Genomic DNA, 18,719 nt, shown 5'->3' with positions numbered 1-18,719 from the left:
TTTAGTTTGCTGTGTGCCTTAAAGGTCAAATCTGAGAATGAGTGCGTAAGAATGATGTCTTAAAGGAGCCACGCTTGCCGGCAGCTTCTTGGTGCATGCCGAACTATTTGCAGCCTTTTGCGGGGCCTCACTTGGGTTTGATTCCAAAGGTCCATTTACCTTAGTACCTCATCTAACTGGTTACAGTTTCTTTGTGCAAGGATAGGCTCATGTCTGGGAACAGATTTTATTACGGGTTATAGATTGCTTTTTTTCATACAAATCAAGCATGGCGGGGATTTTGAGTCTACTGTGCCATCATAAAAGTCTACTGTTTCTCTTAGAGTGAAGGGTGGAAAAGTGTCATCAGCATTCAGGACTCCGTTATCAGTGCTGCTTGGCATCATTTTCCGCGGTCCCGTATTTCTGCAGAATAGTTCTGCGTTGGACACTCAGTGTTCCATTCTCTGTGTGTCCGAAGATCATTTCTATTTACTGGATTTGGGGTGGGGGGGGAGGATGTAATTTGGTTTTCTCTTTGCAATGCCTGTATCATTCACCCTATAGGGTCACTGTTACCGCTATCATTTGTGTTCGTGTGGTAAAACCACAACATAAAATCAAAGGTACAAATGTCAGAAAATTCAAGTTCAGAATTCTGGCTCTTAAATCACAAGTAATTCTTTCATGTCTCTGTCATAAACAGTACATCACCACTACTAGGTATTTATCCAAAGGATACAGGAGTGCTAATTCGAAGGGGCACATGCACCCCAATGTTTCTAGCAGCGCTGTCGACAGTAGCCAAAGTATGGAAAGAGCCCAAACGTCCATCGATGGATGAATGGATAAAGAAGATGTGTATGTACATTTTGTATATGTACATACATACATATACACAATGAAATATTACTCGGCGATCAGAAAGAATGAAATTTGCCATTTGCAACAATGTGGATGGAACTACAGTATATTATGCTAAGCAAAATAAGTCAGAAAAAAGATAATTATCATATCACTCACTCATATGTGGAATTTAAGAAACAAAACAGATGAACATAAGGGAAGGAGAGCAAAAATAACATGAAAACCGAGAGGGAGACAAACTGTAAGAGACTCTTAAATACGAAAAGCAAACTGAGGGTTGTTGGAGGGGTGCTGGGTGGGAGGATGGGTTAAATAGATGAGGGGCCTTACAGAGGACTTGTTGGGATGAACACTGGGTGTTACATGTAAGTGATGAATCACAAATTCTCTTCTTGAAATCATTATTATACTATGCGTTAACTATCTTGGATTTAAATTAAAACAGAACAAAACAAAAACAATGCATCGCTGTTGATTGCTAACTAAACTTTTAATGTGTGCATTTATAAATATCTGTGTCATCTGGCATTATTGTACAGATACTAAATGTGACAGTAGGGTATTGTTCAGTGAGGAGGGTGCCATAGGGACTTACCTTTGAGTATGCTTGACTACTTAAGCAGAGCTTTTGCAGGCTTGTAAATATCATGCAACTTTTCATGTAGAGACCTCGGACCAAAATGAAGGGAAGATAGTGGTTCAGATTTTTCAAAATGTCTTTAAAGCTATTATATAATGGAAGAGATTCAGAGCTTCTTGGTGGAGGTAAGCACGGTACATCTCTGCAGAGAGTCTAGATTGGAAGGTCCATTAGTGGAACTGATAATGCTAAGAGAAGCTAAAGAATATAGGTAGTCAGAGGGATAAATCCCTGTACACATTTCTACTGGTTCCAATGCATGGGACCAGGAGAAAAATCTTCAAGCCGAAACTTTCAGACAAATGTTTTGCGTACATTATGCAGCCTAAAATACCAAAGTTAGATGTGTGATAATATACAACAAAGTTAGGAAATCTCAAAGTAGAAAGAATAAATATATTGTATATTGCATGACACAGATTATATACAAGTATATACATTAAAAATGTAATTAGCAATAAACTGACACACTGTTTATGGGAGAGACACGAATGAAATTTCTTGTGCTCCAAAAGCCAGATGAATTTGAATTTTCTGAAATCCACCCCTTTGATTTTCTGCTTTGCAAAATCATGGTTCCCCATGACTGGGTTCACATTATGCATTTTTGGCAAGAACATCAGAGAAGCGATGCTGTATTGTTCTCTATCTTATTAGGAGGTACATATCAGCTTGCCCCGTTACTGGTCATGTTGGCCACAGAATTTTAAAAATTCATTACGGTGTGAATCTTAGGAATTCATATTTCCTATGAGTAACTACTTTTATTCAAATGAATAAATACTGCTCCCATTGCAACGTCTAAAGTATAAAATAGGCCCTCCATGTTCAAGGGCATTTCCATCTGGTTGTAGCTGTAATTCTTGGCTGAGATAAAATGGAAGACGTGGAGCTTTACAATGAAACAGAACTTGTGGTGAGGAGGCTGGGGTTAACCAAGGAGCTTGGGAAGCCTGAATGAAATTTTAATGAGTTTACGATTTCCCTGGGTAGAAATCAAATCAAGATAAAAGATTTTTAAACACCAGGTCAAATATAAGTCGTGTGTGCTCGTGTATGCATTCCAAAGGCCATGCACTTGCTGTAGGAAAGAGCAAACTTAAAATATAGGTACTGCATATGTACGTATTTTAGGAGGCCCCCCAGTTGATGATATTCTGAAAAGAAAACCTGTGGTTAAATATTTACGAACAGCAATATTAGAATTTAGGAAACGCGGTCCTAAATGGTTTAGACATTCAAATGCCAGGAATCTGTTGCCTGCTTTCACTTGTTTTTTGGTTTATCCTACTTTATAACCTTAGGTTTAGGAGGCTGATCTGAATAAGGTGCCTCAAAATCCTGTGATTAGATGCTCTGCATGTAGCATTATGTAGATCCTTTTCTTTGAGTCTCATTCTCCTCGTTTCCATATACACAGCCGTACCTGGGGCCATCTCATCATTTACAGGATAGGAATCCCTAGTGTGAAAGCACTTCACCAGATTAGATAATACCCTTTTGACAAGGTTCCATCTGTGTTCCATCTCAACTTTGAAGTGAAGTGTTTTCTTTCCTAATGAGATTCTTTTCACTGTTAAAAATTCAGCACTTTCTTACTTCCCTAGAGCTGATTAGGAGCATTGTTGGAAAAACTGGGCCTTTTGATGAGTCGCCTCCACACCCTTGACTATCTCTTCTGTCTTCCCATTCACCGGATCAATTTTTAAGTCCTTCCTTCCGAGGGAAAAGGAGTCACGCAGTACATTGTGGGAATCTGGGGTAAATCAAATGTAGAGTCGTCCATGAAAAATCATGAGGAGCTACTCCCAATAGCTTGTGGGTATAATTCAACACACGCCAAATGAGGATGTTCATTGTAGGATTATCTCTAATAAAAACAGGAGACAGCATTAATATTCCCTAATAGATGTTTGGTTTAATAATGCTGTGTTCATTAGTGTGATGGAATGACTTCCTAATACTCTGTAGAAGAAGAGACTGTAAAGTTGTGCGAATAACCATATTGTACAGAGCAAAAAACAACGTTGGGACTGTGGTCAAGGACCAGATAGAGAACATTCTTTCAGGAAGAGGCAACTGTTAACGGTGGGGTGGTGGAGCGATGGGATGATTTTTCTTTCTTCTTAAATATTTTATTGGGGTCTCTAGTCCAGATTCTTGGGGGGAGGGCATTATTTGTCAGAGAGGTCACACCTCAGTTTCAGGAACTGTGGGTTGAAGTTCAAGAACCTGCTACTTTTATTCAGCACTCCCTTCGCCAAATACCTCCTGAGAGCCTACTGTGTGCCGGCCATAGTGGACGTAGTACTGAGCTCTGAGGATACAGCAGTGAGCGATTTACACTTGACCCCTCACCACACGGAGCTTTGGTCGTTCCTCCGTCAGCTTGTTCCTGAAAGGGTCGAAGTAATAATCTGCTGGTCCACATTGCCAGTTATGGGCAAGCGTAGGAAAACAAAGGGGCAGGGTGAAAAACACCCCGTCACGCATGTACCCCTTTCCTCCACAACCCCATCAGGGCTCACGTGCCGATAATAATCACAAAAATAGTAGCTGCTGCTTACTCAGCGGTTGCTGTGTGTCCACCTCGGTGCCGAGTGCTTAACGTTGATTTCAGGACGATCCTGAATATTACCATCTCCGTTTTATAGAATACAACAGAAAGACGAAGAGGGGCTAAGTAACCTGCCCAAGACTGTACATTCAGAATTCAGTCCCCGGAATACCTACTCTGAGTGTTCTGCCGCGGCCACTCAGCTTCCCTCAGCGACCGAGAGTCTGGATCCCCTCCTGGCTGTTTGGGAGAGTTCCTTTTCTGTGTCCTTCCTGCCCAGGAAAGGGCGATTTGCCCATTTCGTGTACTTGCTTCCCCTTGTTGACGGGAGTCAGAACAGGCTGATCGGACAGCCTTATTTTTTTCTCTTCCCTGGCACATGTTTCGTGCTTTCTGTGCAGTGAGAGGTCCTGCCTGCACAGCTCTGAAAGCAGATTCGGACACATGTCGAACGGGTCCCCTTGAGTTAGAGGTGACGACGGCAACCTGGGTGTGTCCTTTTAGACGGATAGGCGTGCTGTGGGGAACCTGTGACTTGTGTTTGAAGGAAATCCGTCAGCTACAGGTGATGGGAGCCCTGCCCCTCCATCATTGCGGCTCAGAGCAACTTCGTATCTGGGGGACACCAAAAACAGATAACGGACTAGAAAAAAAGAAAGTATGGATAATTTAGACTTCTCTCTCATACTGTTTAGGAGCAGGCTAACTAGTAAAAAGAAAAATTTTTTAATTTAAGTTCTACTTATTTATTTTGAGAGAAAAAGGGGGAGAGAAGTAGAGAGAGAGAAGAGAGCGAGAGAATCCCAAGCAGGCTCCGTGCTGTCGGCACAGAGCCCGCCGTGGAGCTCGAACTCACGAACCGTGAGATCATGACCTGAGCCGAAATCAAGAGTCGGACGCTTAACTGACTGAGCCACCCAGGCGCCCCCCCCTGGTAAAAATTTCTTTTTAACATCTGGTAAAGATTTTGAAATTGTGGGAAGTGCCTCTCAGAAAGCTTCTTCTAAGTCCCGTTGAAAAGAATAAGGAGGGATTCTGATGATTGAATCCCATAATATTAAATAAAATACAAAGGTCTTTGGTGTGGTTACTCATAAGCAAATTCAAAGCAGTGGATTTCTTTTAGAGGCAGACCAAGGAGACAGGGATGCGTCTGGGCTGGCGGGGTGGGAAGTGGCACCTGGGACAGGTACTTCTCAGGATTAGTTGAATCAGAAGGAGTCAACACGGCAGGATGTGGGATTTGGAGATTTTTAAATTACGGTTAACTACCTTTATGTCTTCATTTTTTCCCCACCTTCTTCCCCTCACTCCCTTCTTAAAGATTTATTACGTCTTGTTTGGTAGTCACTCTTTTACTTCCCTTTCCGCGTTGATAAAGTCAGTTAAGAGGCCTCATTGATGTTTCCCATGGCTTTTCAATTTCTGCTCTTTCCCTTACAGTCTTTGAGCTACTCTGTCGCTATGATGATCCTATATGTGTAAGTTCTCACTTCCCCCCAACCGCTGTGTGCTTGCCTCTGGGTGCAAGCACAGGTTGCAGGCTGATCAGAGGTTAATGGAATGTTAGACCGGCGATATGCAAGATTAACCATGATGTGTTTATGTATTAAGTAAAGGAAACCCTTTATTAGGTCACACAGCTAAACTGAACATTTCTACACCAAACTTTTTTTCTTTATTATTTTTTAATGTTTAATTCTTTTTTAAAGAGAGAGAGAGAGAGAGAGAGAGAGAGAGAGAGGCAAAGCACAGAAGGGGGAGGGACAGAGAGAGGGAGACACAGAATCCAAAGGAGGCTTCAGGCTCTGAGCTGTCAGCATAGAGCCTGTCAGGGGGCTCGAACTCATGAACCATGTGATCTTGACCTGAGCAAAAGTTGGACGCTTAACCAACTGAGCCACCCAGGCGCCCCCACCAAACTTCACATGTGGCCTAATTAGAAAGCCACTTATGAAGTACAGTCTTTGGTATATGTAGGTAATTTCTTTTTAATTTTCTAATTTAATTTTATTTGAGTAATACATTCATGGTCTTTAAAAATCCGATGATTGTAAGCGCTCTTTCCTATTTACTAGATGGGATGCTGATTCATAAATTGTTGAATAAAGCCGGTTTGATCTTTAAAAAAATCAAGCAATTATTAAAAGTTACCATTGAAAAAAAGTCTTATTTCCACTCCTCTTGCAGACCCCACTCGTCCCCTGCTTCCTACAGGTACTCACTTGGATTAGACCTTTGTGAGTCCTGTCAGGATGTCTTTATCATAAAATAAACAAAGGAGGGTATATAATTTTTACAGAAAGGTCGTTGTAATGAATACTACTAAATACATATTGATCTGCAGCGTGCGTTTCTCACTGAACAATTTATCTTGGAAATCTTTTCACGTTAGTGCATCAGAAGCTTCCACGTTTGGGGGTTGAGGTTACTGTAGATACACCATAGTTTATTTGATTAATCCCTAAATGATGGATTCTTTTGTCCTTTGCTGTAAAAACAATGCTACACTGATCTGTGTAATCATATTTAGAAATAGCTGTCAGAAGAATTTCCCAGAAGTGGGATTTCTGGGTCAAAAGGAAGTGCATTTGTAATTTTGAGTGATGATTCCAACTTGCCCTTCGTGAGGGTTGCACCATTTTTCATTCCCATCAACAATACGTGAGAATGCCTCTTTCCCACACATACGCCAAAAGAGCACGTTTTCAAATTTTGGGGATTTGATCAATGCATGGTTATAAAAAATGGCACCTCAGTATAGTTTACTTCTCATTTTTTTCATTAGGAACAAAGTTAAGAATTTTTTCTTATGTTTAGTGGCCACTGTATTCCTTTTTACCGTAAACCGTCTTTTCCTGTCCTTTGGTCATTTTTGCACTAAGTTGTTTTTTTTTTTTTCCTGACTCATCTGTGATAGAAGTTGCAAATATATCTTCCCAGTTAATCATTCAGTTTTTGTCTTTATTTCATTTGATTTGATTTCACTTCATCTCCCTCTACATTTTTTTTTTGGAAGAAAATTTAAAATACAACACAGTCCTTGCTTTGCATAACATTGTAGAACTGTAAAAATCACCATGCAAAGCAATCTTAGTCAATGGGGTAAATCACAATTCTTTCTCGACTTTAGGAAGTTTTTGCCAAAGCATGAAAAAGTCCCTTGCTGACGGTTATAAATTTGTCCAAAAATGAAAAAAAAAAATAAGAAAACTAATATGTTTTCATATTAGTATTTCATTTCTTCGTTAAAATCCTATCAGAGTACTTTGAACACCTTCTTTTCATCCTGTGCTTTACGATACACAGTGAGCACCTTTTGTAGGTGTTGGGGAAATGTCATACCTCCTTTAAGTCTGGATCTGCCAGCATTTTATTTTTTGCTTTTCAATGTCATGAAACATCTTCAAGAGCTCCTTTACCATGCAGTTGGGGCCACAGCACTTCCTCCGGGATGTTTTCACCCCTTTTGCCGCAAAGGCTTTCTCCCTGGTGAGGTGAATAAATTCTCCTTCCCTCTGGTTGTGTTTCTTTCTCAGATGGAGGCGATGTCAACATTCCTAGCTGTTTCTTCTGTAAATCCCTTTACATTCCATCCAAATTCCACTCTCAGTGTTACCACTGTTCGTTTTGTTTTTTGTTTTTTCTGTACGTCTGTCTTTTTTGGCCAATTCCCTCTTTTAATTATCCATTTTTGTAAAATATCGCATGAGTTTATCACTGGGAGACAAGGAGACAACACAAGTACACGCTTTGTCACCCGAACATGAGTGGCAGATGTGCAGTTATCAGTCACTGATAGACTGATCCATTGATCATGGTGAACATCAATTGTTTACACAGAGATTTCTGGACTGAAGAGGTAGCAGCAAAGTTTTCATTTTATGCCATTACTCACAGTTAATCTACTGTAGTAACTGGAATTTAAACCTTGTTTTCTGGGGGACTGGTGTTACTAACTGGGTGGTAATAACTTAAATTTTTGCATATCAAAACCATGCAAAGCAGGTACAAAGAATAACCTAACAAATGTCTGCATACTCATCTGTGAGTTTGGACAGTTACTAACATTCTATCTTTGTTTTATGTATTTTTTTTATTTGAGAGAGAGAAAGGAAGTACGAGCAGGGGAGAGGGGCAGTAGGGGAGAGAGAATCTTAAGCGGGCTCCATACTCAGCACAGAGCCCAGCACGGGGCTTGATCCCATAATGTTGGTGCCAAAATCAAGAGTAGGACACTCAACTGACTGAGCCATCCAGGCGCCCCTTTGTTTGAAGTGTTTTTAATAAAGGGAACAGATCATTACAAATAAGGTTGAAGTACTCTTTTGTCCACACCTCCCTTCCTGTTCCCTTTCATAACCTCCCAACTTACCATCATGAAGTAAAAGAATACCATTCATTCTCCCTCCCCCCACCTTTTTTTTTTTTTTGAGTGTTAACACACAATGTTACATTAGTTTCAGGTGTACAACTTAATGATTTTGACAAGTTTGTACATTATGTGGTGTTCACCATGAATACAGCTTCCACCTGTCCTATTACATCACTATGGTGATATCACTGACTATATTCCTTATGCTCTGCTTTTTAATCCTGTGACTTACTCATACCATACCCAGAGGACTGTATCTCCTTGCCCTTCCCTTATTTTGCCCAGTCTCCCCCATCCCACTCCCAGCAACCATCAATTTGTTCTCTGTATTTATAGTGTGGATTCCGCTTTTTGTTTGTTTATTCATCCTTTTTAGATTCCATTTACAAGTGGATCATAGGGTATTTGTCTTTCTCAGTCTGACTTATTTTACTTAATGTAATGGGTCCATGCATGTTGTCTCAAATGGCACGATCTCATCCTTTTTTAATGGCTGTGTAATATCCCAGTGTGTGTGTGTGTGTGTGTGTGTGTGTGTGTGTGTGTGTGTGCGCGCGCGCATGCACGTGTGTGTGTGGTATATATATGGTCATATATATATGTGTATATGTATGTTTGTATATGTATATGTTATACACACACATACATCTCACATTTTCTTTATCCATTCATCTATTGATGGACACTTAGGTTGCTTCCATGTCTTGACTATTGTAAATAATGCTGCAGTAAACATAGGGGTGCATGTATCTTTTTGAGTTCGTGCTTTTGTTTTCCCTGGGTAAATATCCTGTAGGGGGATTATTACATCATATGGTTGGTTTGTTTTTTTTTTTTAATTTTGTGAGGAAATTTCTTACTGTTTTCCAGAGTGGCTGTACAATTTACATTCCCACCAGCACTGCACAAGGGTTCCTTTTTCTCCACATCCTCACCAATACTTGTTGTTTCTTTTCTTCTTGATTTTAGCTATTCTGACAGGTGTAAGGTGATATCTCATTGTGGCTTCATGTAAAAGAATGAAATTGGACTACTGTCTAATACCATACACAAAAATAAATTCAAAATAGATTAAAGACCTAAATGTGAGACCCGAAACCATAAAAACCCTAAAAGAGAACACAGACAGTAATTCCTCTGACATCAGCAATAGCCATAATTTCTAGATATGCCTCCTGAGGCAAGGTAAACAAAAGCAAAAATAGACTATTGGGATCGTATCAAAATAAAAAGCTTTTGCACAACAAAGGAAACCATCAGGAAAACAAAAAGACAATCTACCGAATGGGAGAAGATATTTGCACATGATATATCTGATAAAGGGTTAGTATCCAAAATATATTAAGAACTTATGTAACTCAGCACCAAAAAAAAAAAAAACCAAAAACCAAAAACACCACCAAATAATCCTATTAAATGGGCAGATGACCTGAATAGACATGTCTCTAAAGAACACATGCAGATAGGGGCGCCTGGGTGGCACAGTCGGTTAAGCGTCCGACTTCAGCCAGGTCACGATCTCGCGGTCCGTGAGTTCGAGCCCCGCGTCGGGCTCTGGGCTGATGGCTCAGAGCCTGGAGCCTGTTTCCGATTCTGTGTCTCCCTCTCTCTCTGCCCCTCGCCTGTTCATGCTCTGTCTCTCTCTCTGTCCCAAAAATAAATAAACGTTGAAAAAAAAAAAAAAAGAACACATGCAGATAACCAACAGACACATGAAAAGATGCTCAACATCACTAATCATCAGGGAAATGCAAATCTCCCTTAAAAAAAAAAAAAAAAACAAACACATTTCTATCTACACATATAAAGATCTCTGTGAGAAATATGGAGTATTTGGGGGTGTGCTTTTAAATTTTCACTGTAATTTTCTGTTCATCATGCCTGCCTTTGCTTTTTGTATTCTTATTTCCTTCTTGAAATAATACAGATGGGTTTTGGTGTTACCCCTTTTTTCCCCTTTCAGTTTAGCAGTCATGTGTTCTATTTTGTCCTATTTCTATTCAATTAGTGAAATAATAACTTAGAAAAATAAAAAGAACTCTTATAGAGACAAACAACAAAGTAATGACATGTTCTTGTTAAGAATTCTGGGAATTCCCCCTCATCTCTCCATAGAAAGACATGCCAAAGCCTAGAAATACCCATATGTGTTTTATGATATTTCTAGAACTATTTTTCTGATATATTTAACGACCATTTTCTTCTGTTGTCTTCCAGATTTATTCAAGAGATCGAGCATGCCCTGGGACTCGGCCCAGCCAAGCAGTGTCCTCTTCGAGACTTTCTCACTGTGTACATCAAAAACATCTTCCTGAACCAGGTCCTGGCAGAGATCAACAAGGAGATTGAAGGAGTCACTAAAACATCTGACCCCTTGAAGATCCTAGCTAATGCGGACACCATGAAGGTGATGGGGGTACAACGGCCTCTCCTACAGGTGATAATATACTCACTGTTTTCATCAGTAGTTTTCATGGAATTGGCAGGAGACACAAATTACAAAAAGAAGAAGAATTACCATCTGTTTCCATATTCATCAGAGACAAAATAAGAGGAAATAAATTAGACAGGCACTAGGGGAATTTAAAACTAATGGGGAGATAATGGAAATTCCTTAAGATCTTATATAAGAAAAAAGTGGGTGGCTTTGAATATGGAAGGTGGTGAATCTCATTAATATGCAAGCAGTTCCTCATTATTTTCCTGGAACTTGTCCTTGAGAGGAATTCTTTTTCCACTGGTGAATGTGTCAGGAGTATGCAGGACTTAAGGAGAGGAAATTACCATGCCTAACCTCAACCACCAACAGGAAACCCTGTGTGCCATTTCAGGGCAGACCTACTGTGAGCTTGGCTAGCTCACAGTGAATTTGAACCCACCAGCAAACTGACTTTTAAAAGGCAGATCATTTAATTCACATGATCCTGTTAATACCGGAAATTTTACATAGACTATAAAAAGAAATGGTTTCTAGGCAACAGAAAATAATTTGCCAGTATTTGGATTTATAGGCTTCCGGCGTATATCCATTGTAGCCAGTGACTTGAAGGTAAATGTAAAACCAAAAGAGTATTAGTATGAGTTTAACTCATATATGTACATTAACTATTATTACATGGTTATTGTATTTTTATAGTGTTTATTTGAGAGAATGATGGGCACGATGGCATATTTTTTAATAAGTTGCACAAAACAAGGATATCTCAGAGTGTGGAAGGCTTGAGTTCTTTCAAAGAAAAGGTGTATAAATGGAAAGGAGTTACAGCTGCTACAGTGGCTCGCCCTTACCTGCCTTTATATATGTGTTCCTTGGTTTTTCCTTCTTTGCACATCAGAATTAATAGAAATCCTGGACTTTTCGTAGGCAAATGTTCGAGTTATGAGTATTCTTTTTTTAATGTTTATTTATTTATTTTTGAGAGAGAGAGAGAGAGAGAGAGAGAGAGAGAGAGCGCAGGGTAGGGTCAGAGAGAAAGAGAGAGAGACAGGAGACAGAGAATCCCAAGCAGACTCCATGTTGTCAGCGCAGAGCCCAGTGCAGGGCTTGGACTCCCAAACCATGAGATCTTGACCTGAGCCGAAATCAGGAGTCAGGCGCTTAGCTAACTAAGCCACCCAGGCGCCACCATGAGCATTCTTTTCCATGAGAAAACTCGTTGGTGGTATTGAGAAAATAGAATAGAGGCATTTGCTTCTCCCAGAACTTGAGTAATAGCATCACACCTACGAAAGGGTACATTCAGATCATCTGGGTCTGTGTCAGATACATTCCTTGTGAGGGATCTCTACTAAGTGTGGAAGCAGAGAAGGGACAACGGCAAAGGCATGTGCTCACTTCTGCCCCTACTGGATTACTCTTCCACTGGCTCTTTGCATGGCTGGGACCTTGTTCTCTCAGAGTCTCAGTTCAGATGTTACCTCCGCAGGGCAGCTTTTCCTGACTGTCCTACCCGAGTAGGTCCCCTTCCCTGGTTATTTTACATTCTTCCCTCCCTCTGACACCCCAATCCATGCCAACACTGAAACTGAACTCCATGGACTCTTATCACCAAAGCTCCCTTCCCAGGTGACTTAAGATCTGGTTTGGCCAATAGGAAGCACTAGCAGCAGATTGGAAGAAGAAAGAGAAGAGAGAGATTAAGGTTGTTTCTTATCTCCTTCCTCTCCACTTTGGATCATTGTTCCGGCCACGGGTGCATCCCTCATATCCAGGGGTCCTGTCAGGTGACACCCATTCCGTAGCTGCAGCTCTCACTGGGCTCTGGTAACACCATTTCTTCTCTTTGTCCCTTAATGACAAACTTTCTGCTATTAGACTCTGGGTGCCCCACCAGCCCTCCTTTCTTCTTTCAGCACTGCCCATACCTCGGTAATTCATCTCTTCATCAATGTTTCTTCCTTCGACCATCTGCCTGGAGTTCTCTTTTTGTCTCAAGATCCTGAATAGATCTCCTCAGTTAGTCGCTGTTTTAACACTTTGATTTTTTTTTCATCTTCACACAACTACCATAATTATTAGTTCATTGATTTTCCAACTTGTTTATTTTGTCTTTTCCTAATAGAACGTAAGTTCCAAAAGCATAGTACGGGACCAGGCAGCCGAAGGGGCTCGATACATAATTTATGGAACAAGTGCATACATGCACGGATAGATGGATGGATGGATAGACACAGTTGGATAAGTTTGGAGAGTCAGAAATAATTGCAGAGTCACAGTGGGAAGACGAGAGACAGAGAGTGACAAAACCCTGTCTTTCTCTAGCTTCTGGCTGACCATATCATGAGCTTCCTCTCCTTCAGAAAAGCATCCAGTATTTATGTCCCTGCAGCGTCAGTCTGTACAGCACAGAGCAATTTTAATATGCTTTGGTGTACTGAATTTAAAAGAACACAAAGGCAACAACGTACTACAGAGAGGATCTGTGTACTAAAGAGGCTGGCTTATTGTACATAATAATTTTCAGCTTGAGTAGCAGAAACACATTAAAACTCGTAACTGGTTGACTACAGGCTGGGCCATGTCAGGGCCTCACTTTGCGGCTCAATGACATCTCGGGGAGTCTACCGCTGTCTTATTAAATCACGCCCAACCCTGTCACCAGCCATAGTGTTAGTGTGGCTCTTGTTTTTTAAATCAATTACTCCATTCTGAGGCAAGATGAGAACTCCGCCTTCACCCGAGTCCAGATAGAATTCTATTTATGTGAGTAAATCTTTAAACTAAGATCATTCAACTAACTAATCTCCAAATTTGTTGTCAGAGCCCCAAACACCTGCTCTCTTATTTAGTTATCTTGTTGCCCTTTCTTTTCTTCATAAAAATTTTATTTTCTAAGAATCCAAATTAGTTAGGCCATATCAATAAATTTGTTTAATATTCTCAGAGTAATGAGATTTAAAAAGTAAATGAGATGGTTATTTTCCTTTCCCATCTTGAGACATCCTCTCGCTTTTATAATCATTGTAAATTGCTTTCGGACATAAGTTTCCATGGTCAAGTTTCAGTGTTCCTTAAATGTGTTTCTGTGTCACCTTGACATTTTCATTCCCAGCTAATTGTAAGTGACTAATCTGAAGCAAAATAAATAATTCTCAAACATTTTTGCTGAGAATCCAAAACAACCGTTAAGAAGGGAGCTTGGAGAAATACACATAGGCGTACAAGATGCGGGTGGGTTAAGTAGTCAATTACTCGCAGTTTAAAAATGTCTTTTATAGTCACTCCCTCTGCTTGACTGTCCTTTGGTTTCCCACAAGAAAAGGACTGCACCTGTGCCCTGAGGCCGCTCCCAGTGTTCCACAGCAGTGGCCCAGCCCAATTCCCCAGGGGCGGTGTGGAAGGACAGCTGTGTCAGGACTGATTTCATTTGTTTGATGAACAAACATGCCCACAACCCCAGGACCTGTGTCCCTACTGCTCTGAAATGGCATCTGGGCAGTGTAGCCAGTCTGTTACGAGGGGGCATTTCCATGGGTGATGACGTGCTTTTTGAATCCATACTTTCACTGTCACAGAATTCGCAGAAGGGAAGGAAATAGGAAGGAGGAGTTGACAGACACCATCTTCTAGGTGTGCAAGTAAACACACAGCTGTACAAGTATTGGCCCAAATTATACAGCAGCAAAGTACTGGTAGTAATAACAGTAACAGTTGCATTCATAATAGTAGATAGTAGTAATGAGAGCAGCTGACACTTTCAATAGCATTAACCACGAGCCAGACACTATTCCGATGGTTTGTATGTATTGGCTTGTGTCTTACATGAATTGGCAACAGCTTTGCGAGGGTGGTGCTTTTATTATGGGGAGGAAACAGACATGGTGAAATTAAATAACTTGCCCACGGTCACATAGCTAGCAAGTACTAGAACTATAATTCAAACTCAGGCAACTGACCCTGGAGTCCGGTGTCCAAATGAGTTCTACTCAGAACGTAGCCTGAGGAGTATGCTTGTCTGCAAGCTATTCGTTACCAGTCTGCAGTGAGACGTACAGAATTGGAGAGGAAGCATTTAGACACCCCCCGCCCACTCCTTTTAAAGGAATTTGCCATTGCCTGTCGAAACTAATAACAAAAACGATTGGGATTTGTGTTTTGTATATCTTTGTGGTTAAAAAAAAATTATTAATCGATATCTGTTGTATTTTATAAAAGTATCAATCTGCAACAGATTGTGGGGACCAGGCTGTGCTCTCACCATAGTTAGGGACCCACTGCCCTAAATTTCTTACTCCTTTAAGAGAGTAAGAAGTAAAAGCACGGAACCAATCGTCTCTCACCTTGGTGCCCAAGGCGCTTTCCAATAGATGGAGTAACTTAAGTATTTCTCACAGGGGGTTCTCTCCTACATCCTCAGCTCCTAGAACGGTGTCTACTCTAGAGGAGGTACTCCATATTTAATAAATGGATGAGTGGTTGCGTGATTGCAAGTGAATGAATTAATGATGCCTTTCTCTGGACGAAGGCAGATGTGTGCATGTTTTCTCCCCAAGATTCGTGGTCATGGGTTTAAGATTGTTGACAATGCTTAAATTAAAATGTTGCAATTCTTATTCCTCTGATGCTATCCACATGAACGCAGGATTTGAATATACCTCGTGGTCTGATTGTCTGCTTCCTCTCTTGCCATCCTTTTTTGTTTGTTTGTTTGTTCGTTTGTTTGTTTGTTTTTTCAAAATGGCTTCCACTTGTTGCAAGGCAAAGCATGCTGATTCGAATGAAGGAAATCTCTTAGGAGCAATTCCTCGTTTCTCCTAAGCCAGAGAAATGAGCATTCTGGCATTCTGGGCATGGAGCTAATGGAAACAGTCCATTGAAGTGGATATTCTTTCATTACCTTATACATCTATAGGCGTCTACAAAGTTTTCCTTCCTTAGACACGAAGAAATACCCACTCCGCTTCCACCTTTATCATTGATTTGGGGATGTTTTTAAATTTCTTTCTTCTTTACTGTCTCCATCAAAAAAACCCAAAAAACAAAAAACAGGGGGGGTGGAGTTAGGAGGCTAATGCTCAGGGTTTTTATCTTTTTACCCGGTAAACTGATGAATGGGCATCTAAGCCTGTGAACACAGGTACAAGTAAACATTCTCCCCCACCCCCCCTGGAATATGCTATAAACCCTTGCTACTTAGAGAGTGATCTGTGGAAAAGAACATCAGCCCTCTGAGTCTGATATGCGTTTATACAGTATTAGATGTGATCTGCATGCACGTTTAGAGTTTGGAAAGCACCGCTTTGTACCAGGGCAACACAAAGTGTGGTCCCTGGACCATCAGCGTCGGCATCACGTGAGCTGGTAAGAAATGCCAAGTTCCGGGGCGCCTGGGCAGCTCAGTCGGTTAAGCGACCGACTTCGGCTCAGGTCATGATCTCGCGGTCCGTGAGTTCGAGCCCCGCGTCGGGCTCTGGGCTGACCGCTCAGAGCCTGGAGCCTACTTCAGATTCTATGTCTCTCCCTCTCTCTACCACCCCCCCCCCCCCCCCCCCGCTCATTCTCTGAGTCTCTCTGTCTCTCAATAATAAATAAACGTTAAAAAAAAAAAAAAAAGAAAAGAAAGAAATGCCAAGTTCCTACAGGAATCTTGTTCTCACCAGCCCCCCTGGTAATGTTGACAGAGCCTGAAGTTTTAGAAGTATTGCCATATATCACACCACCACGCCCAGCTGGAGGTCAGGAAATGGGATCTAACGCTTCGGGCTCTCAGCACTGCAGCGAACAGCAGTCATCACTTTAAAAACAAAAAAACACAACTATCCGGCTTCGTTTCATACAGGCCCAGAAATTGTAAAAACAATATTTGCAGTGGCAGCAGAAGCTGCTTCCTAGTCTAGCACATTGCTGAATTTTGCAAAGTACTTTGCAAACACAGGATGAGCCTCCGTTTTCTGGCTCATGTCGGGGAATGAGAGTAAGAAGCAGCTTTCCTAATGCTTAGGCTCTGATTCCCACATCACTGGAGGAAAAGAGCAGAAGCTGTGCAAGAAAGAATGGAGGCGTTCTTGAAACATTTAGAGCGGGGCGCCTGGGTGGCGCAGTCGGTTAAGCGTCCGACTTCAGCCAGGTCACGATCTCGCGGTCCGTGAGTTCGAGCCCCGCGTCAGGCTCTGGGCTGATGGCTCGGAGCCTGGAGCCTGTTTCCGATTCTGTGTCTCCCTCTCTCTCTGCCCCTCCCCCGTTCATGCTCTGTCTCTCTCTGTCCCAAAAAGAAATAAACGTTGAAAAAAAAAAATTAAAAAAAAAAAAAAAAAAAGAAACATTTAGAGCGTATTTGCATGCTCCTCACCGCCCCGGTATTTGTCAGAGTTGTTCTGAGACGTGACGTGGCTAGATTGCCTGCTAACACCACACCCTTCTCTTCCTTGGCCGGCTGCACCTCCCACCCTTACCTGTGGGGTGTAGAACAGCAGTTCTCAGCAGCAGTACCCATTAGAGTCACCCAGGAGGGGAGCCTGGGGGCTCAGTCAGTTGAGCAATGGACTTTGGGTTAGGTTGTCAATCTCACGGTTTATGAGTTCGAGCCCTGCATCGGGTTCTCTGCTGTCAGCACTTAAGAGTGCAGTTCAGATCCTCTGTCCCCCTCTCTCTCTGCCCCTTCCCCCTCTCTGTGTCTGTCTCAAAAAATAAACATTAAAAAAAAAAAAAAAAAAAGAATCACCCTGGAGCTTTCTGCAAACATCACTGCCCAGATCCCATCCCCGAGATTCAATTCAGTTGATCAGGAGTGGGGCCAGTGTTTTGTAAGATGCTCAGATGATCCCGGCATGCAGCCAGAATTAGGGCCACTTGTCTGGATCTTCCATAGACTCAGTTATTGCCCTGAGAAGGAGTATATTAAAAATTATAGTTGAGACGTTCCTCAATTCAGTCAGGCTTATGAGGGAAGGCACTCTTTGCTACTTTGAACCAAGCTTGGTACATAAGCCTTGGAATCAGATACAAACGGATTTACAGCCCAGCCATTTCAGCTGATAACTTTGTGGCTGGGACCAAATTAGTAACTTCTCTGTACGTATCTTTCCTTCTGCAGAAAGCCAGAATAGTGAGATAGGCCTCATAGGAACACAGGAATTATTTCTAATGATTAGGTGGAGTAATGGTTGTAAAACACATCTCCTTCTGTCCCCGTGTCACATAGGTGTGAGTTTCAGCGTTGACTGCCCTGACATGTGTCACCTGCCTGCTCCCTCACTCTTGCCTCTATAGGCGAGACTTCTGCTGACTCCTGTCTAGATTTCACTCCACATCTCTTCTCCTCACTAAGTTGTATTTACCTGCAACCGTCCTTTGGACTCCAGCATCCACCTAGTAATCTCTGTTTCCTGCCTCCCCCTACCCTAGTGTGACAGCACGAGATAATACTATTTGACCCCTTTCTCTTTATTCCTGGAGTTTCTCCGCTGATTGTTTATCAGGAGCAGAAGCAACACGCGGTGTTGATGACCATCAAATTAGTGCATCTGTTTCCTAGGGCTACCATAACAAATTACCACAAACCTGAGTGGCTTAAAACAACAGAAACGTATTTAGTCACACTTCTGGGGGCCAGGGACCGTATTCCCTCCAAAGGTTCTAGAGGAGGACTCCCCCGGCCCTTGCGTCTGGTGGTCCTAGGGTTTCTTGGCTTCAGGCAACATAATTGCGATCTCTGCCTCCATCTTGACATGGACTTCTTCCCTGTGTCTCCTCCGTGTGTCCTTTTGTGGCTCTTAGAAGGACAGTCTCATTAGATTAGGGCCTACCCGTTCGCCTGGGTGGCTCAGTCGGTTAAGCGGCCGACTTCAGGTCACGATCTCGC

General features: G+C 41.8%; 1 protein-coding gene across 1 annotated transcript in view; it reads left to right on the top strand.

The window, feature by feature from the left end:
- EXOC4 (exocyst complex component 4) overlaps positions 1-18,719 on the top strand; it is a 765,046-nt gene that overhangs the window by 537,350 nt on the left and 208,977 nt on the right. Inside the window, exon 11 of the mRNA XM_025930053.2 lies at positions 10,636-10,855. Coding sequence (XP_025785838.1) covers positions 10,636-10,855 — 220 coding nt within the window. The remainder of the gene's footprint in view (positions 1-10,635; positions 10,856-18,719) is intronic.

The sequence above is a fragment of the Puma concolor genome, chromosome A2, assembly GCF_028749965.1.
Source record: "Puma concolor isolate L17-30 chromosome A2, mPumCon1.1.hap2, whole genome shotgun sequence".
NCBI lineage: Eukaryota > Metazoa > Chordata > Mammalia > Carnivora > Felidae > Puma > Puma concolor.
Note: the sequence above shows the minus strand (reverse complement) of the source record. Positions and strands in the feature narration are given on the sequence as shown.